This window comes from Myotis yumanensis, unplaced genomic scaffold (assembly GCF_028538775.1).
Source record: "Myotis yumanensis isolate MYYU_CA2020_CCGP unplaced genomic scaffold, mMyoYum1.0.hap1 SCAF_17, whole genome shotgun sequence".
In the NCBI taxonomy this organism is placed as follows: domain Eukaryota; kingdom Metazoa; phylum Chordata; class Mammalia; order Chiroptera; family Vespertilionidae; genus Myotis; species Myotis yumanensis.
In genome coordinates this window covers 7,775,494-7,797,633 of record NW_027223768.1, presented here as the reverse complement: position 1 = coordinate 7,797,633, position 22,140 = coordinate 7,775,494, and the positions used below count along the sequence as shown (strand labels likewise).

General features: G+C 42.7%; 1 protein-coding gene across 2 annotated transcripts in view; it reads right to left on the bottom strand.

Annotated features, from left to right (window-relative positions):
• The window catches only part of MAGI3 (membrane associated guanylate kinase, WW and PDZ domain containing 3), a 144,072-nt gene that overhangs the window by 35,358 nt on the left and 86,574 nt on the right, over positions 1-22,140 (bottom strand). For both annotated transcript variants that reach the window (XM_070396698.1, XM_070396699.1), the window contains exons 2-6: positions 21,756-21,872; positions 14,243-14,362; positions 8,005-8,214; positions 5,693-5,867; positions 1,375-1,454 (exon numbers count right to left, since the gene is read on the bottom strand). In XM_070396698.1, coding sequence (XP_070252799.1) covers positions 1,375-1,454; positions 5,693-5,867; positions 8,005-8,214; positions 14,243-14,362; positions 21,756-21,872 — 702 coding nt within the window. The remainder of the gene's footprint in view (positions 1-1,374; positions 1,455-5,692; positions 5,868-8,004; positions 8,215-14,242; positions 14,363-21,755; positions 21,873-22,140) is intronic.

The following is a 22,140-nucleotide window of genomic DNA, read 5'->3' as shown; positions in this document are numbered from 1 at the left end:
ATACCAATATACTGGCAAAATGTAGAAAAGGAAAGAGCCATAGGGACTGGGAACTGTATACAGGGAACAGAGCAAGAGAAGAGGAAGCAGATATGGCTGCAAGGATGTGGGCGCAGGTGGCTATGAGGATGGTGTCGATGACAGAAGGAGGGGTGGGTGACTTCGGGGGAAAAATGTTTAGTTTGAAATACAGTTATCTGAAGTGCTAGTCGGACAATAAAAAAGAAAGTCAATAGGAAATACAGAAATAGCATTTAGAACCGAGGACAATACTGGAGATGTAGATAAGGGACCCAACTACAGTGAATCGATAGTTAAAGCTACGGAAATACACTCTACAGGGAAAACAGGAAGCAGCAGAGAATTGAACTGAAACAATTAGTGGGCAGGAAACAGGGGGAGAGCAGCGAGAGAGACATGGCTGAGAAGACTAGTACCACATTCACAATCGTTAAACAGTCCAAGTCTATAGGGTCATACAGGTCACTTTACCTACAGAGGGCTGATTTCACCATCAAAAACTTACTGCTGAGAACATTATACACAAAGGGGGTATGTTATAAAAATGATTTTAAAAATTATTTCTTAACGTAATAACAGGTGTCGATGAGGTTGTGGAGAAAAAGGAACCCTTATTCACTGCTGGTGGGCATGAAAACTGGTTAGACCACTATGGAAGACAGTATGGAGCTGCCTCAAAAAATTAAGACTAGAGTGACCATGTGACCCAGCAACCCCTCTTCTGAGTAGCTACTTGGAAACTTTGAAAATATTGATTTGAAAAGATATAGGTGCCCCTATGTTCACTGCAGCATTATTCACCGTGGCCAAGACATGGAAACAACCAAAGTGCCCTTCGATAGATGATTAAAGAAGATGCACATATACACAATGGAATAGAGCCTTTGTCTTGACATAAATATTTTAGAATCAGCTCATCGATTTCTTCAAAACAAATTTTATTCTTCTGCAGTCTATATTCAGGAAGGCATAACAAACCATTTTGGTTGGGGTAAATTCTATACTTGCTTACTTGTAAGACTCTGCCACTAAATACAGTCTATAATATACAAGGCAGAATTACTATCCAATAATAATAATTACCTGATGATTCTTAGAGGAATAATTTTACTACTGGGCAGTAAAGACTGTTTGTGGGGTGGGGTTTATTAAAGACTGTCTGTCATTGGGTTCCTAACGCTGCTCTAAATGGCTAGGGATTAGCCAGAGATACTATCCATCCTAGTGATACTAAATTAAATATATTTTTGAAGGCTCGACAGGCATGATGAGGCTACCCTGGGGCTGAGAATGTACCGAACTTATTAAAATATTTATTTGGAATTTTTTTGAAGTTTGTCTTTCGGAATATACCTCCATCTTCACAGTCCTCGGGGGCTTTGGCTTTCTTACAAAGGCGAGGATCCAGCCAGGTGGTCGTTTTGGTATTGTGGCTGCAGAATAAAGATTTCAATTAGAAACAGTAAAATACAGATGAAGAAAACTATATCAAAAGCAAAGATTAAAAGTGACTAAAAGGTAGATGTTGTTAGAAGAGTCATCTCCTACAGGCTCTGTTTTGCCTGCCTCTGACTCAATAATTTGACTGTTCTCAGTCTGTGGCTTCAAAACTGCCATGAAGGGGAGGCAATGCTAGAGGCACTGATTTGAGGATGGAGATTCTAAGGAGGGGATAAGCAGCAAGGACAGAATAACAGACCCTCTCTGAGTGAGAACGCACCACGGCCCCTGCTGTGCAGTAAACAGCAGGAAAGGCCACGTGAGAACCTGGTTCGCTTGCTGCCTGAATTCCTTCCTCCTGCCCTTCATAAACCGCTGTATCTCTTGAGTCCCTGTGAGGTGTGGACACTGCTGGGGCTGGGAACATGGAGATGCATGATGAGACCGAGCCTGTGGCTATTTAAAGTAACAGGTAGAGTGAAATGAAGAGAAAGCTCTATAGTGTCTGTTTCTGCGGCATTGCAAGTAACAAGGATGGGTACAGCCCGGCTGGTGTGGCTCAGTGGTTGAGAATCGACCTATGAACCAGGAGGTCATGGTTCGATTCCCGGTCAGGACACATGCCCAGGTTGCGGGCTCGATCCCCAGTAGGGGGGTGTGCAGGGGCAGCCGAGTGATAAGTCTCTCTCATCATTGATGTTTCTGTCTCTCTCTCTCTCCCTTCCCCTCTCCCTCTCTGAAATCAATAAAAAAAATTTTTTTAATGAAGGGTATAATTAAACTCAACTCTACGAAACTGTTTTTTTATCAGTATGGACAATGTATTTAATAGGAAGAAAAGGTGGAACAAAAAGATCACCCCACCCCCGTCTTTAAGGAGTAGGCCGCGGAAGCCTTCAAAGAGCAGTGTCTGCCTGAGCTCACCACTGGTCACCCCTGGTTATTGTGGGCCAGGCCACCGTGCAGTGGGCACTGATGCTAAAACCACTGCTGGGCCGACGGTGCTACCGTTTAAGTGTCTGCAATATGAGGATAGGAAAGCAAGAAAAAATCACCAAAGGAAAATACATAGGAAGGCAACAAAATATACATGACAGCGATTCTCAAAGAGTGCGAGAATAGCATGTGACACGTTATCTTTTCTTGGTGTCTATATCCTGAGATCAACTCGCTCATCTCGACACTGGCCGCTCCTGGGAAATGGAGCCAGTGGTTTCCGGAAATGAATCAGACCTCCCACGCCTTTCCTCACCCCCGCACTACCGAGAGGGGTAGCTAGGCAGCGCTCCCTGCACAGTGCCAGGCCTGACTCTCGACTGTGGTAGAGACCCTCCTGTATGCCGAGTATAGGCAATCTAAGTAGGAGACCCTGGGGTTCCTTCTAGAAAGTCTGCTACCCATTCTGTCAGAGAGAATTTCCCCAAAGGAAAACTGGCTAAAGCAATTTTAGTAAAATGAAAAGGGTCAGGGCTCCACTGAGGCCTAGCAGCATGCCTATTGTTGAAAACAAATAATGGGCATATCTTACAAAACCCAATTCATAACTTTTAGAAAAGCTTAAGTTTGGTTTCAATGGTCCAAAACTTGTACCGCTAGATTAGCAGGTGTAGGCAACCCACTGGGATTTTACCCACCGTTTCTCAAGGGAAAGACATGCCCCTCGGGGCTGTACCTGAAACATAACAGCTAAAGACTGCAGACCGGTACTGTTTACTGACAGATGCATGACTTAACGGCAGCAGTCACACAGACCGAACACATGAGCTGCAGCAAGCAAGAGGGCTTAATCTCGCAGCAAATCATACTCAGCTCTAGCGTGGATGTTAACCCCCGATGAGACGATGGTTTGCGGATATTTTCTCCTATTTCTTAGGCTGCTACTTCACTCTGCTGATCGCTTCCCTCGGCGGCACAGAAGCTTTTCAGTCTGATGTGGTCCCTTTCCTCTGTTTTAGCTTTCATCGCCTGTGCTTCTGGTGTCACACCCGAGAAGTCCTTGCCAAGTTCAATGTCACAAAGCTTTTCTTCTAGAAGTTTTATAGTATCCGATCTTACATGTAGACCGCAATCCACTTTAAACATGTTCACCTAGACCAGTGATGGCGAACCTATGGCACGCGTGTCAGAGGTGACACGCAGACTCATTTTTTGGGTTGATTTTTCTTTGTTAAATGGCATTTAAATATATAAAATAAATATCAAAAATGTAAGTCTTTGTTTTACTATGGTGGCAAATATCAAAAAATTTCTATATGTGACACGGCACCAGAGTTAAGTTAGGGTTTTTCAAAATGCTGACACGCCGAGCTCAAAAGGTTCGCCATCACTGACCTAGACAGTGGTTCTCAACCTTCTGGCCCTTTAAATACAGTTCCTCATGTTGGGACCCAACCATAAAATTATTTTCGTTGCTACTTTCATAACTGTCATGTTGCTACTGTTATGAATCGGAATGTAAAGATCTGATATGCAGGATGGTCTTAGGCAACCCCTGTGAAAGGATCGTTCGACCGCCAAAGGGGTCGCGACCCACAGGTTGAGAACCGCTGACCTAGAAAGACATCTGTTGTATGAATCCCCCAGCCCCATCATTTACTCACTTCTCCCTGTTTGCAGGGGGAGGTGCTGTCAGACTTGATGTCTCATAATCTGCTTCTAAAGATATTCTAGCTCCTGTTCGTGACTCTACATCTCACTCAGGGGGTTAGTTCCCAAGTCAGCATGAAAGGCAGTCTAAATTACCCTTGAAAAACTCCTCAAATTGGCCACGGAGAAGAGTATACCTGATTTTGTCTATTGGGTGTAATCCTGGTCCTTAATGTTTACATAAATATATAACGAAATCAATAATTTACCACACATGGTAAAAAGAATACCCCCTGCACACAAAATCTATGTCTTTGAAACAAACGCTAGACTCTCACTTGGTACAGCAAGATGCTTATTCTATGTGAAGATGTGGAATTGGGGACCAATTGAGGAAACCCACTCAAATCTCTCACTCCTAACTCATGTCTGTGTCTATGTTCTTTTGAGTGTAGTATCCAGCCCTCAGTATTTTAATTAGTGTATTCTGTAACTTCACTACTTCGATATTCTACCTCCGGGCAAATTCGTTTAAAGATGAGAATTACAGCTGCATGAGAATATAAAAATACTTCAAATGAAACTTCTAATACATTATTTATATAATATTCTCAGGTGCAAGCAATGGAAACCTTTAGGTTGACTGAATACATACGGTACTCTATATCTCTGTAAATATAAGCATATTAATAGTGCTTATTCATAAAATAGTTTTTTTGTGGGGATTTATATTATACCAATTCTTCTGAGGACCAGTGATTTTCCCCCTCCTATACTATTTGACTCTGTTGCCTGAAAACATCAACCCCAATCTCTAGGATTGAAAATATGTAGCTCAGATAAGAACTATGTCCCCCTCATACGATAATTCCTGAAATGTGTGTTAAGTGGGACAATATACACAAAAGTTAAAAAACAACAACAAGCCAAAACCGGTTTGGCTCAGTGGATAGAGCGTCGGCCTGCGGACTGGGGGGTCCCGGGTTCGATTCCGGTCAAGGGCATGTACCTTGGTTGCGGGCATATCCCCAGTGGGAGATGTGCAGGAGGCAGCTGATCGATGTTTCTCTCTCATCGATGTTTCTAACTCTCTGTCTCTCTCCCTTCCTCTCTGTGAAAAATCAATAAAATATATTAAAAACAACAACAACAACAACAAAACAAGCGAAGCAGGCCTGGCCTGTGTGCATCAGTTGGTTGAGCATCGTCCCATGCACCCAGGGGTCACCAGTTCAGTTCCTAGTCAGGGCACACGCCCACGTTGTGAGCTCCATCCCCAGTAGGGGGCGTGCAGGAGGCAGCTCATCAATGTTTCTCTCTCACCAATGAAAGCATCTTTTTTTAAAGAAAGCAAACCAAACCTTCTTTATTCCTTACATTTTTCATTCTTAGTGACACATCTGTCTTCAATCCTCTTGTTTTCATAAAACCAGAGATCAAATACACTATTCCTTCATCTAAGTCAAGTAAAAACAAAATACCGTCCAGGAGAAAAGTCAGATTAAGAATCAACTATAACATGGGTGGAAAATATTTTTAAAGAAAGAAGAAAGACATGGAGGCCTCGAGAAAGGAGGTTAAGCATGTTCTTAGACAAGCCTCCCCGTGGCAGGGCTGGTGAGAGGAGATACAGACATTGGCTTACTCAATGAAGTAGATCATCCCCGTGTCCGTGTAGGCCATCTCCCAGTTTTTGGGCAGTGGTTCCAGATTCTCATCTCTCATCATGTAATTTCTGAAGTCCATGGAGCTGTTGGTCTGGTTGTAACTCGGGACGGTCTTCATCCAATCCGAGGACTCGGAATGCCTCTCTCTGCTTTCTATTCAAAACAGGACAGTATGCAAAGCAGGTGAGCGTATACTGTCTTCAAACGGCACTCTGCATTTCTAACAAAATGCCAAATATTTATTACACGTTTCCTTGTCTTTTGGGTCCACATTCTGCTTTAACTTTAGAAAAAAACAAACAGAAACATACTGTTTTATTTTATTTTTTTTTCCATTTGCTAAGTGACATTAACCCCGTACAGCACCTTGGGGGCTAGTCTGGGAAAGAAGCAAAAAACAACTCTAGAATCAAGTCAGTTCATACTGAACACAGAGCAATCAACAGGACACTAACAGCAGCCCAGCGGCGCGTGTACAATCCCTTCACGTGTCAGGCGCTATTTTAAGCGCTTCACATGTATTAACTCACAACCCTCACTCCAGCCTGTGAGTACGTCTTACTATTCCCATTTTATAGATGAGGAAACCGAGGCACAGGAGGTTAAGTTAATGTAGTCAAGGTTACGCAGCTAGTCGACAGCAAAGCCAGGATTCCAACCCCAGTGGCCTCTGCTCTTAACTGCAACAACAAGCTGCCTCGTACCCATGTAACACAGGCCTTTCAGAATGACACGCAGTAGACTTCCTGTTGTTAAACATAATTTTCTGCTGTTGACAGTGGAATCCTTTTGGAGTCCCAGAGTCCGTAAGGTAGGTAGTAACACTAAACGTGGGTTACTGTAGGGAGTGCACATTTTATGAACTTGAAACTTGTTTCTAGAACTTACAAGATAACCCAACTGTAATAAGCCCGGACTGCAGTCAAGGCCTCCGCATCAGAGACTCTGAGAGGCGGCCTTCGACATCCTTCTACAGCCTTCCTTGTCCTTACAGTATTTGCACTCCACCCATCCTTTACCTAACCAAGCGCCATCATCCTTTAATCCTACTACTTACCACCTCTCACTGCCCCTCACCCCCATTCATGCCCTAGCCATGTCCTCCTTGCCCTACCTACCCAAGAACACGTTCATTCCCACACTGGGACAAATTCCCGGTCTCTAATGCCAGTCTTAAACATTTAAAGATGTTAACAAACTTAGTTCTGTGGGTGAGCAGAGCTGACACCAACATCAGAAGGCTCTACGATATGATGAGTTCCCTTAACAACCCCTAAAAAATAAGATGTGAATTCACCTAAGCATTTTTAGACCTTTTTTCACCCAAATATATTGGGGTAATACATTAAACATCAAACGTATGAAGAGGCATAATTATATGGGATGCTTGGAATATAAAACAGGACTCACATTCTGGAGGGAAACGCAAACAATGAATGCACTGAAACAACAAATACAGTATAGACAGCAAATGTTAATCACTGATAAAGAAAACACCGGGATGCTTTGGGGAAATGATCAAATTGGGTACCAGTGAAATATGTCTTTTAGTTCCTGCTACATGCTGGGCACTGTCTATGCTACAAGGGATACAACAATGAACAAAACAAGCAAAAATTCCACCCCTCACGCAGCTTTTATTGTCATGTTTTGAATGAAAGTGTTATAAAGGATAGCACTGAAACCAGGTCTACTGTGATTCTGTGGCTTCCTACCCACACTCTCAATTAGAAGTCTCCTAAGCAATCGCCACATGTTGGGGGGAATTTGAACGAGTAAGATTCTCCACCAATAAGTTCCTGTTAGTTTTGCATTTAATGAAAAAAATAGGAGAGTCAAGTTCGGAAATTTTCTTTGAGCCGTTCTGAATGTGAAGTCAAAGTACTGCTAGCAAACCTCACGGATAACGTTGACTAGCACGTCTCCAAAACTCTGTGCTTTGTTTTGGTTGAAGGCTGTATCTTAAGGCATCTACTTTTGTTCATATCCTGCAAAGTAGGATGTAGGCCAACAAGATTCCCATATTCCAACTTCGGAAGTGAATCCCACATCGTTTAAGCAGTAGGGCAATGCCATCTTACATTATCACTATGGATAGCTTATCACTGACGTATCGAAATGGCCACTTGGAGCAGCTTTACAAGATGATGGACAGAGATACACTTTGTTCCACACAAAAACCTTTACAAAAACATCTGAGAACCCCACCACTCACTCTGCATGGGCTTTGTGGGAAATCTTACTACCTCCAATGGAGGGTCCCTTAGAAGTCCTTCATCCCTTTACGAACCTGCATGTCCAGTGCCATTAATGGCTTCCTTGTCCTCATCGTCCTCCTCTTCGGGGAGAGAGCTGTCCATCCTCTCCATCTTGCTGACAGAGGTGGTTCGTTTCCTTTGGGATTCGGTGTCAAACTCATTATCAAAGAGGACCTGGTCCACAGGATCGGGCTGGAAAGGGCTGGGCTCTGCTGGAGGCTTGGGAGTCCCATAGAAATTTCCTAAGTGAACAGAGGAACAGCAGCTGGGAACACTGACATTGAACCCAGAGTCAGAACAATCTGACCCCGTGGACGTCTCTGCCCTGTTATCTTACGCTGAATAGCCAACCACCACTGGCCAAAAGGAGGCCAAGACACTTCCTGGAAGAGGAGGAGGTAGAAAGATAAAAAATAACTGATTTCCTAAGTGCCCTTCACCATAGAAAGCAGTGGTTCTCAGCCTTCCTAATGCCGCGACCTTTTAATAGAGTTCCTCATGTTGTGGTGACCCCCAATTTCATTGTTACAAATTGAACATAATTAAAGCATAGTGATTAATCACAAAAACAATATATAATTATAGATGTGTTTTCCGATGGTCTTAGGCGACCCCCAAAGGGGTCGCGACCCACAGGTTGAGAACCGCTGATATGAAGCCAGGAAGCTGACTTTGTGTGTGTGGCTCATTTATCCCAGCAGGGCTGTTTTGCAGGGCTTCTGAAGTAGGGCCTAATTTGTGAATTTAGATGCATTAACGCTCCCGTGTAAGATTCCCTGGCACGAAAGTGGGAGTAAAGAAGAAGGAAACTAACGTAAATAATTGTGTGCTGATGTGCAACATGATGAACTATTTTGGTAAGAGGAGGAAATATGTGGGCAAAGGATGAAGCTAAGAACAACCCAGTCTGTGTTGAAATGTAGGCTGTTTCTGTAAAAGTAATTTTTGAAAGTTTTCCTGAGATTCTAATTATATCATTTTATCTGACAATTTGTTGAACAAATAGAGACATTATTAGCATATTTCAATATTGGCTTACTCTCAGGGAAGCAAGAAATGCTTTAATATGTTAAGTCTTCAGGATCAGTCATTTTTGCAGTAAAAATAAATGTTCCAGAATAGAATGAGAACAATGGAATATCTTCTCAATTTGTCATGTAGCTCTCATTAGGCAGCCCCATATAACGGGAAAATGCTCAATAGATCTACCTACGTTAACAGTTTGTGGCTCCTGCTAGTTTTGACCTTGTATCAATCACTATGCTAATGTTATAGGAAGATAAATATGATTGTGGAGTAAAATATTCATGGCCTTCTTTTATTTTTTAAATCACTTTTTGTCTCATCGAATTCCTTGGCTCCTAAGGAGGCAATTAAGATGCTCATTCCCACAACATAAATCACTGGGGATATAATGGCTTCCTTTTCCTGGAGGAAGAAAGCATGGGTTGTGGATCCTAACACTGAGGCAAGTCTACAAACAACACAGTTTATCATCAGACATGCTTCGAAGGGGAAAGCAGGAAGGTGAATTCTTTGGAAATGTGACTTGAGCGGGATTGTTATTCAAATGCTCAAGACAAAACAGTGGCATCAAACTATAAAGCTTCGCAACAACATTTCGCCTGCCTGACCCCACTACTCCCTTGCTTTCAAATCCACGTTTGAGATGGAGTCACTCCCGCCACGCAGATGACGCAAAGGCTGGCATCAAAATACATCTCTGTCGCTGAAGCAGAGCAAGGAACTGGTGGGAAAGTCGGTTCACGCTTCTCTGGGGCAAAGGGCAGCGAAATGGTCCAAAAGGAGGTTTGGTTGGGGAAGAGGATGCGCTAGGAGTCCCTGCGTCGTGTGCAGCAATACCATTACCACGGGACAGGCTGTGGACGCACCATGACAATGGGAAGTCCACTTTTCCTGAGGATGGGAGTTTTACTAGAAACACATTGTAGTGTGTATCCTTGGTAATTTTTTTTTTTTTTTTTTTTAAGCTCTAGAAAGTTTAATTTTTTTCTAGGGTGAAAATGAGAAAAATTCAGGATATTGTGATTGTTATCCATAGACATTGATAAGATTTTAGGACTGGATCATAAATTCTGGCAGTTCCCTTATTTTTAAAAAAATTATTGGTATCGCCCTGACCGGTTTGGCTCAGTGGATAGAGCGTCGGCCTGCGGACTCAAGGATCCCAGGTTCGATTCCGGTCAAGGGCATGTACCTTGGTTGCGGGCACATCCCCGGCGGGGTGGGGTGTGCAGGATGCAGCTGATCGATGTTTCTCTCTCATCGATGTTTCTAGCTCTCTATCCCTCTCCCTTCCTCTCTGTAAAAAATCAATAAAATATATTTAAAAAAATTATTGGTATTAGTACTAAGCATGCTTATAAGTAAATTCGATCTATTTTTCTTAAGTTATTGTTAAATATGAAGATTGCAGATTACAGCAAGGTATATAATTACAAATTTTGTGAACCCTGACTATAGTTATTCACAGAAATTTTTTTTATCTTTGAAGCTGTATTGAGGCATTTCCTTTTTCTCTCTTTTCTGAAGTTGTTTTCATTTTTACAAAGGAACTATGAGCTATTTTAAACATATATACAACCACGGACAACAGTCTTACAGGAGTATTGGAAACCTCCTTACTTAGTTACACATCCGCCGGGACTAGTTTGCCGGATTCTTCCAGGTCTCCCCCTTTCCCCTGGAGCACATACATGTATGGTCACATACACTATTAAAGCCCTAACTTCCTGTCTCTGCCCTCCCACACTCTCCGAGTCATCCTGAAGTTAGCATGTCATTTCCCTGCATGTGTGTATGTGAGGACATACGTATAAGCACACATAACGTATAAATATTATTGTTCACAAAAGCTTCACAAGCATCCTTTGACATTTCATATCCTTTTTTCTAAAGAGCATACTGCATGCATCCTTCTGCAACTTTCTTTTTATACAATTATATTCCTAAGACGTATTCCTGTTGATGCGTAGATTCTAGTTCACTTTAACTGCTGTAGGATAGTCCATTTTTATGAACAAATTAAAATGTACTTGGTTGATTCCCCTATTAGAAGAGAGTTGTTTCTATCCTCTCACAAACAGTGCTACAGGGACTATTCTGGAACTGTCCACACATGCGCACAGACAGGGTTTCCCTATGGGCATCCGCGAATCTTGGAAGTTACTAGCTGTGGCCAAGGCGCTCTCCAAAGGAATGCATCATTTTATACTCTCGCCAGCTGCCTATGGGAGTTTCCATTCCCTCCATTATCAGCCTGTAAAACTGTTGTCAACATGATGGGTGTGAAATGGTGTATGATTGTTATTTCAATTTGCATTTCCTTTAATTGGGCACAATTTGCCACTTTGTCATATTTCTAACAGGCGCTTACACTTAACAGAAGAAAATATCTTTGTGATCTAAGGGCAGAGAAGGACTTCTTAAACAAAACTTCGAAAGTACAAATCGTAAGGAAAACAGTGATAAACCCGGTGGACGAAAATTAAGGATTTCTGTTTATGAAGCAACACAGGAAAAGGTTATTGGGTGGAAGAATAGGAGAAAATATCTGTATCCAATAGGGGATGAATATCGAAATAAATATGTAAATATCTAAGGAATGTCTGCCACTGGAATGTGATTGAGATCCCATTAAAAAAAAAAAAAAATAGACACGCCCTAGATGGTTTGGCTCAGTGGATAGAGCATCAGCCTTCGAACTGAAGGGCCCTGGGTTCGATTCCGATCAAGGGCACATGCCAGGGTTGGGGGCTTGATCCCCAGTAGGGGGCATGCAGGAGGCAGCCAGTCAATGATTCTCTCTCATCATTGATGTATCTCTCTCCCCCCTCTCCCTTCCTCTCTGAAGTCAATAAAAATATTGTTAAAAAAATAGGCGAACAAATGAATAGATAATTTGCAGAAGTCCAAAAAACTAACAAGCATATGAAAACATCCTCAAACTCTCTGACTTCCAGAGAAACTCAAGTTTAAATGAGATACCACTTCTACAGCCATCGGATTGGCAAAATTATAAAGCTGGACAACGCCAAGTGCTGCTGAGGAGGTGGAGGCATTACTACAGCTGCTACAGCAACCAAACCTCATGCAGTCCTGGCGGGAATGCAGGCTGCAGAGCTATCCTTTCTAAAACTACTTCGTCAGATGGGTACCAAACCCAGCAATTCTGTCCCTGGGTATACATTCCACAGACATTCTCACACAGGCCTATGAGAAGACGTGTGCGAGGATGTTTGCTGCAACTTTAGCGGTGGTGATGGGGCGATGGAGACAATCTGGAAGTCCGTCACCAGGAGGGTGGTTAAGTGAGAGGCAGTGGATTCACGATAAAGCACTGTGTAGCACTTAGAAAGCAATGGGTTACATGCAAATAGAGATAGCAACATGGATGAATCTAAAAACATAGCGATAAGTGAAAACAGTTAAAACTGAGTGAGATCTGGAACATAGTCCAGATGTAAATAATAAATACATGCACACAAAATAAGGACAAATAGAAACAAACAAACAAACAAAAAAATATATATATATAATGCATTGGATGGCTGCCTATAAGAGGAGGTGAAGGAGAACAGGCCATTTGTAGAAAATAAAAAATTAGTAGCTGCCATTTCCTCTGAGAAGTCTTCACTGGCCACCTTAACCAAAGAAGACATTCCTATGATTTTATTTAAATCCATGCTCTTGTTTCCTTCATAACATCTTAATGTACAGTTATTTTGTTTGTTGTGACTGCCTTCCCCAGTAAGATAGGGATTTATTAAGGCAGTACCACTAGTACTGCTCATCACAGTGTCACCAGTCCCTCTGATGATGCTTGGCACACAGAAGGTAGTTAAAAAATGGGTTAAATGAATAAAAGAAAGGACCAAATGAATGAGTGCAATGCATTCGTTGGAGCTGAGTTCCAGAAAGGGTAGTTGGGCCAAAGTCAGCAGGCCCAAGAAATCCCCGGAGATTCTGAAGGGGACAGAGACGTGACAGTGCTGTGTTTGAGGCATGTCAGCAGCAGGCAGGGTGGCGTGGATGGAGGGAAGAGATGGAAACAAATGATATCCACTCAGTAGCCCAGACTGGAGCTAGTCCAGTGGGCCGACCATGAGGTGAAGGAGTGAGACGAAAGGCAGTGAGAAAGCTGCTGCAAGGGCAGAAATGACTACATTTGGTGACAGACGAGATGGGGACCGTGAGAAAAAGGAAGTAAATGATGACTCCAGGGTCTTGAACTCACGGTGCAGCTACAGGGAGAGATTGTGAAGAATTCCTCTTTTGGACAGAACACAGACACGTGGATATGTTGAAACCAAGGTGAGATGTTTACTGAGCATCACCTCTGGGCACTGAAGTAACATCGCGTAAGAAAGACCTGATGTCTGCCTTCCCTGAGCTGGTGAAAAAGGCGAGGGCGGCAGCACGACGGAGCAGTGGGGAACAGCACAGGGTGCTATGGGACTGGACAAGCTTGAGTGTTCCATAAGGAAAAAAAAAGGACCTAACCCAGAATCATTTAAAATGTGAACTTGATTGCCCTAGTGGTCTGGCTCAGTGGACAGAGCGTCGGGCCACAGACTAAAAGGTCCCAGGTTCGGTTCTGTTCAAGGGCACATACCAGGTTGCAAGCTAGATCCCTGGCCCTGGTCGGGGCGTGTACTGAAGGCAACCAATCGATGTGTCTCTCCACTGTCTCTCCCCTCCCTTCCACTCTCTCTAAAAACCAATGGGAAAATATCCTCAGGTGAGGATATACAATAAAATTTGAACTTGATCTTAAATCTGTACATCCTGGAATCAAGTGGGTAGAGGAGAGATATATGAAAAGAAAACCAAATACTCTGTTTTTGTTTTTCTCCCCCCATTCTACACTCTCTTTTCTCCAAGCGATCCAAAGTATAAATAGATTTTTTAAAGTCTACAGTATTTGAATTCTCAATCACAAATAGAAAGCAATCTACCAACACTTGCTGAGTTCATATGATGAATATCAATTACTATGAAATATACAAACTAGCTAATTTGAATAATTTTAGTATATTATTCATAATGTGATGAAATGCTTTTGGTTTATTGTTTAATCTCATTTTAACTAGCAAATTGCAATTACCCTAATTAAGAGAGAAATTTCCCCCAAACCGACAGATAAAACTTCTTTGTAAAATGGTATTTTACTGATCAAATTCCCTCTGAAATAATTCCAGTCATTCAGATAGTTTTTTGGGTTACTGTTATCAATATTTGGAGACATACCATCATACGTTCCACTTTCTAATAATGCTCCACTCTCTTCCAGTGCTTTGAACTGTTCAACAGAAATGAAATTATAGTCCACCCCTGGTACTTCCCCATCTCTGGGGGCCCTTGTGGTGCCTAAGGAAAAAAACAAAAACAACAAGAAAAAAATAGGTTGGAAGTGCTTTTAAACTTACAAAATATTGTAAATAATAGAATATATAACCTATAGAGAACACATGGAGAAACAGAACATTGAATATATTGTACCTACTAGAATGAGGATCAGGAAATCTGAGGCAAGTTAAGATTCCTAAGTGAACGCAGGAAAATAAATAACGTAGGATGAGTCAATAAACTTGAATAAACCTACAGGTAGCCATAAAATTCAAAACTATAAAGACTATAAAATTTTAGTGTCAGAGAAAGCTTAACTTTCTAAGACACAACAGTTAATTCTTCTTTTAAACTTCAGTTATCATTCCTTAACATATAACAATCCACCAATGATAGACTTCATTTTTAGGTAGCTAAGGTGTATTTTTTTTCTTCCTTAGAGAAAAGAAACGAACATTCTACTTACTAGACGCATAAAGGACAATTAAAAGAAAAAAATTTAAGGTCTTTTAATGAACTCTATTTTAAAAACTTGGGCAAATATTAATTATGAAATTACTTTAGGTGAATAAAAAGGTTTAAGGCTTAATAAAGGTAGGTATTTACACATTGCTTCTTAGCCATTATTCTCAAGTAATTCTTAAAAATTAAGCAGTAAGTAAGCTGTTCAATGAAATTCAGCAACAGAGCACTGAATTTTATCTGCTAAGGAATTCGTGCTAAAGTACAGTTGATCCTTGAACGATGAGGGGGTTGGGAGCACCAACCCCCTAACACACAGGTGAAAATCTGCATAGAACTTGTGACTCCCCCAAAACACAAATACTGTCGTTCTTTGTTATCCATGGGGAATGGAGAAAATAGGGTCCTGGTTGAACTCTCAAAACCTATGTCAACATTCTAGCACCCCCAAATCGATAACAATCCTAATTAAAAATATTAATACAGTTAAAGAGCCATGTTACATTCCTAATTATAAATACTAGAATCAATAAAATATTTTGTTTTTAAAAAAATGTATTTTTATTGATTTCAGAGAGGGAGGGAGGGGAGATAGAAACATCAATGATGAGAGAGAAATCATTCATCAGCTGCCTCCTGCACGCCCCCCACTGGGAATCGAACCCACAACTCAGACATGTGACCTGACTGGGAATTGAATCGTGACCTCCTGAGTCATAGATCGATGCTCAGCCACTGAGCCACACCAGCTGGGCCTTCATGTGGTGGTGTCGCTTTTAAAGAAAAGGTAGCTTGACAGAAAGGGGTACAAGGGAGGGGTGAGGCTACTGAACGATGAAGATAAGGCAAAATGTGCAATAAGCAATTTTAACATAAAGCACATGTTCCAATTGAGAAAACAGGCCAAACTGAGATGAATGAGCATCCTGCACAGCCCACGTCATTCAGCAGTGTTTGTATATTCAGTGTTTATGTGCTGCTACTTGATGACGCAAAACATGAACTTGTTCAGGAAAATGGAATACAAACCAGTATGACCTCAATTGAATTGACATCGTTCTCCTACCGACTCACCAATCACATAGGAACTTATTTGCATCACGGACACAAATGTGGTAGCAGAACAGAGTATCTTTCCCCACTCTATTTTTTTTTTTCCACCTTTGAAAAAATAACCTTTTGAAGACTGATGTTTTTTTCATGTTAATGTCGTTAAACTTATCAATCCTTTCCTTTATAGCTAATGCTTTTGGTGTCTTGAAGAAATTTTTTTCCAAGTCCCTGGGGAGAGGCTGTATGCTTTTAAAAAAGCATCACAGCTTTGCCTTTCATGCCCAATACTTCAATGCGCTAAGATGGTTTAATTAGGGGACCTGGCGAGAGGTAGTGGTCTACTTGCCTTTTTTACCAAATGGCTACTCAGCATGATTTACTGAAACGACCATTACTTCCCCTCCGATTCACCACAGGGCTTCTGTCACAGAAACTTACATAGAATTGTCTGTGCAAGACTGGGTACCCAACACCGGGCTCTCCTGCACATCCCACCTACCTCCTGACCACTCCTGCACCATGGATGGGGTAATTACGTTTCATGATAAATCTTGGGATGTAGTAGAGCAAGTCTATTGATTTTCTTCTTTAAGAAAGGGGGGGGGGGGGGGGGGGAGAGAAACATCCGTTTGTTTTTGTTGTTCCACTTATCTATGCGTTCATTGGTTGCTTCTTATGTGCCCTGACCACAGATCGAACCCACAATCTTGGCATATTGGGACGATGCTCTAACCAACTGAGCTACCTGGCCAAGGCCAATCTTGTTTTTTTTCTATGCGTAGCCTTTTCCATCTAAATTCTAGAACCAAATAAACAAGCTAAAAATGTTGGGATTTTTGTGGAGTTAGATTGAATCTATTAATCAATTTGAGAAGGACTGATATCTTTGCCATACTGCATCTACAAGCAAGAAATCTCTGCCAATATATTTAGATCTTCACTGTCCCTTAATTTTACCTTACAGAGATCTTTATAGTTCTTTAAGGATTAATTTCTAAGTATTTCAAATTTTTATAATATTATAAAGGGTATCTTTTTATAAACTCCCATCTTGTTGATGGTATAAAAGAATGTAATTATGGGAACTCCTTTGGTCGCTGTATTCCGATATCATTTACCTACAACAAAATTCACTAATTCTAACAGTACAATTCTGTGAGTTTGGGGAACCATCACAATTGATAGGGGAAATGAGAAAAACGTATCATATTTCTCCAGTGAGAATTAAAGGTTAACAATTTGACACAGAGATGCTACAGATTTGAAGGAATCTACTGATAGCAATGGAAAACAGGAGCAGGAAACACCGCAAAGCAGAATCAAAGGTTAAAGTTGGCATTTCCAGGGACCGGGACAGAGGCGTGTGGGGGGCGGTGGTTACCGCCTGCTCAGTCTTCCCTGCAGCTGTTCCCACAATTCAGTGTGTGGTCAAGCCCCGCCGGCTAACGCTGGTCTTCCTTGCAAATACAGTATTATTAAGATCAGGTGCATTTGTACACTATGTAATTCTGTGAGCAGTATTCCCAAAATACTACAATCTTTGAAGGCTAAAGGAGTCCTTAAACGGACAGTTTTGGGTGTGAATCTGGTAATGACGTTAGCCAGATTAGGCGTTCTGAATGGTATAATACTGTCTCACAGCGTTCCTGGCACTTTCCACGGTCTGAGTATTAGCTACAAGTTCCCATGCTTTGCAAATACTCTAACAGGAGAGGTGCAAAGAGAAGATGTGGAAATCGACGTGGAACACGCCAACCCGATTCAGAAACTGGTCTAAAATCTAAAGTAGAAGCAACATGGAGATCAAAGGCAACACCAAAATCAGGGCCAGGAGACAAAATATTTTCATCATTAAAACAGAAAGCAAGCTCAGACGAACGGCCAATGACTGACGCCCAATTTAAAGACGCTCTTGGATACATGCTTCCAATCTGGTGAATATCAACGCGAGACAGAGAAATTTATGTCTAGGATATTTGTTACCCAGCAAAGGGGAGGCGGGCAGATAATGTAACTGATACTTTGTGTGCTTTAAAATTTCATTGTAAGAGTGGAAAATTCACGTAGTAAATATGTGTGATGGTTCCTTTCAAATTTTATAATTATTTTTATTTTGTGTTAATGCTCCCCCTTTTTAAGTTGATCTATTTGCAAATGGCACTATCAGGCAATTTAAAAGTGTTACTAATAATCGTGCTATACGAGTCCATAATGGTAACAAACCAGCAGACTCAGTGTCCTTTTCTCTCTTTAAGAAGCCACCCCGCCCCACGGTGCTTAGAGCCGTCATTATTGCCGTAACGGTCACCTGCCGCAGTCATTTTGGGTCCCAAGGTACTTGGTTCAGCTGGCACTTCTATCGCAATCAACCAAAAATTACCCTGTGATTAAACTGTGATGCCACTTCTTGTCCTGAATTACAAACACCCGACTTCCCACTGACTGGCACCTGGCACTGTACTGAGCCCAAGAACACAACCAAAACCAAGTCTAAAATTCCTTCCTGCGGGGCCTGTCCCCGGGGGCCACGGCCAGTGCCAATGCCGTATCAGCCAGGGTCCAAGCAGGAGAGAGAAACCCCATGGTAACCCGAACAAGGACAGCTTAATATAAAGAATTATTAACTGCTAGAGGCCCGATGCACGAAAGTCATGCAAGAATAGGCCTTCCTTCCCCCAGGCACCCAGGACCCAGGCTTCCCTCCTAGCCCCGGCTCCAGTCTAATTAGCATATAACGCTTTTATTATTATAGATTCCCGAGGAACTAACTAAGAGGGAGTAAAAGGGAACTCTAAAGCACACCGCCCTAGAGCTGAGGGAGAACACCCAAGTGAGGAACAAACCTGGAAGAGCCCTCCGGCCTGGCTCAGTGGTTGAGCTTTGACCCATGAACCAGGAGGTCACAGTTCCATTCCCGGTCAAGGGCACATGCCCGGCTTGTGGGCTTGATCCCCAGGAGGAGGCATGCAGGAAGCAAGCCGATCAATGATTCTCTCTCATCATTGATGTTTCTCTCTCTCCCTCTCTTTGAAATTAATACAAATATATTTAAGGAGGAAAAAAAAAAAATAACTTGGAAGAGAGGGACACTCCCAGCCTGGGAACCAGACCTCATTGGAGAAGGAGTGGCTCCCCGTCCTCGTCCTCGGGAGGCGGCGGCAGGGAAATGTCTGCTGGGCCCTGGATGAAACTGACAAGCCAGCTCCCTAAGGAGGCAGCAGGGAGGGGTGTGTGGAAGGTGCCAGTAAATTACTAGAGAACCAGCTGGGATGCTGGCTGGACTTGCCAGATCCCACTGGAAAACCATGTGCGGGGCGATTACTGAAATGTGGGGAGCAGCTGGGGTGCCCACGGGACGCGTCAGGAAGCGGAGGAGTCACTGGTGCACCGTGCAGCTCACAAAGCCTCCTGGGAAGGTGTTGCTGATTCGCTGCTGGGAAGCCCCACAGATACACCCCCACCCCCAACCCCACCCCCACCCGCCTCTGGGAAGCTGCCTGCTGGTGCGGGGCTGACATTTCAGAGTGTCTTTTTGCAGGCAGGATGAGGGGGAAAGACACTGGCAACTTCCTTCCTTTCTTGTTGCGAATAGTTCAGTCACAAGCATGTTCGCTGGACCCTTTGGGGCTGGCTTAATTGCCTTTGCGAACACCGGCCTGCAGGAGCTGGTGCAAGGCGGGAGCCTGACAGGTCTCTGGGGCAGGCTGGTGAGAACTCTCCCGCCCGGGGCAAGCGCGGGGACTGGGTAAGCAAGCAGCTCCCGGAGCCCCTGGCCTGGCCTTGGGGGGTCTCATGCAGAAATGCTGGCTCAGGGCTCAGCAGCAGACCAGGGGCTCTTGGGCAGACTGCTGGGCTCTGCCGGCTCTCCCCCTGAGCGAGGCCCAGCGTGCACCCAGGCAGAGGGTGAGGAAATCAGCGGACCCCTTCGTGTGTCACGCTCTGTCTCTACTGCGGTGACAGACAATTGCAGCGCCCATTCCCTTTGTCATTAGTTTTGCTGCTTGATTGCCTCAGATTTTGTCAGTGGGGAACCCCCAGGTGGCCTTTTTTTAAAAGTCCTTCTGATATGTCCCCATCGTTTTTTAAGCATTTATGTACTTTCTGGTACAATGAGATATTCCAAGCTCATCTTGTATTTCCCTTGCCTCACACTGGAACCAGAATTTTCTCCACGAAGATCTGGTATCGTTTAGTGAAGGAATAATATTCAGAGACCGATGGGGTTGTGGCCACCTCCATGAGCAAGCAAAGCGGTCCTGTGAGGACCTGAAAGGCTGCAGCTGTGTGGACCCTACGGATTAAAACTACATAAATGGTAGCTCCTTTCTAGGGCAACACCTCACACTGAGGAGAAAGTGCAAAACTAGGACAGAAGTAAATTAGAAGGAAGATCCAAGGAAAAGTGGCAGAGGGCAGCAGAAGGTACAAGCACTTATTTTATTAACTTGTTTTAACAAGGACGATGGAGCTCTGGAGCTAGGAACCTAAAAATGCTACCCCGAGACACCCGGTGTAGGCAAAGCACCAAGTTCCTTACAAGGGAATGACAATCAGATTATTTCAGAATTTTTCAGAACAATGCTTCACAGCAGAAGACAATTGACTAACATAATTAAGACAGACCAGGAAAGAAAATATGAGCCCAACATTGCATATCCATCCAAACAAACTTGAAGTATAAAAACCACAAGCAAATAGCTGCGGTGGTCTAGTGGGCCCTTCCTAGCAAGTCTAGCAGAGAACAAGCTTTAGACAACCATGATCACTGAAGGAACAGCAATAGGCCTGGCGAGTGTGGCTCAGTTGGTTGAGCACTGTCGTGTGCACCGAAAGGTTGCCGGTTCGATTCACAGTCATGGCACATACCCGGGTGGTGGGCTCGATCCCCGGTAGGGGGTGTACATGAGGCAGCCCATGGGTGTTTCACTCTCACATCGATGTCTCTCTCACATGGATGTTTCTCTCTCTGAGGCTCAGGAGCATTAAGTGAAGCAACTAGGAAGATGTTAGAATCAGGATTTTGAACTCCGTCTTGCCTAGCTCTTTGCCACTACATAATGCTTTTTGTTTTTAAGTCCAAGCAAGAAAGACTGAGGTCTAAGGCAGTGCAGAAGGATAGATGTTTAAGAAGCATCATTGGAAAAGCCTGGTAATGGACTGGGCATTGTGTGAGATTAATAACAAGGAAAAGAAATTGAGAATTTCAGAGCCATTACAAAAGCTGGCATCCACAAGGAGTTAACGATAGTGAAAAGGAAAAGAGAGCCGACTGTCCTTTTATGCCTCCGCATTGTTTACTGCTTTTTACTCTTCACCAGACCCGCGCTAACTACAGCTAACACTTAGGCATACGTGATTTCTTGTTACGTTTTATAAAAAACCCAAAACACCGTTACAACAACAACGAGGTCCTATGAAAACCATTAAGACTGGAGTAGAAACACCAACATCAATGTCAACATTCAAAATAGTTGCCAAAAGGAAGGCACTGCGTTTTTCTCCCCCTTTTTTTTCCTTTGGGGATGGGGCAGACTTTAAAATTAGCAAAGTCCTCGTAGTCAATACAAAAATGTCTCCGTGTACAAGGCATTGAGAGCACAGAAGTCTTTTTCCTGCTCAGGCTGTAGAAATTGATTTATAAGAATAAAATCTAGTTAGCCACATGTACACAGATTGACTTTTCCAAAAGTCCCAATATAGAATCTTCGGGTTTTTCTACTTTGAAAAACAAAACCCCTGAAAGTTCTCCGAAAAATGTTTCTCTTTCTCCAACTTCTGTTGCATTCCAGGGCCCCACCTTAGTCTTCACAATTTCATATGAGATGCTCTACTCTAATTCTTTCTAGATGTTCGGCCAGTTACATAAGGATCTGTTTCTTTTATTCCGTTTCCTACTTACATGGAATGGTTCTCAAGTAGAGATTATCTCTGATCACTTGCTGCAGTTTGTGGTCAATTGATCCTTTCTGAAACTGAAGACTCAGGTAATGTCGCAAATCTTTGTTAATGACTTTGCCTACAAAAGAAAACAAAAGAAGACAAAACTTGTTAACTGTTAGCTTTCCAGTTAAATATTGACTAAATACCCTTAAACAATAAACAGAAAATGAACAATAAAGAGAAATCAGCATATTTTACTAAAAGCAAGATAACCAACACCCAATTATTAAAGGCACTATAATTAAAATATACACATGATTTTACAAGGTAGGGGAGGGAGATGACATCGGTCAGAGAAGACAACAAGGTAAGTTCACTCGGTCCCATGGCTTTAAATACCATCT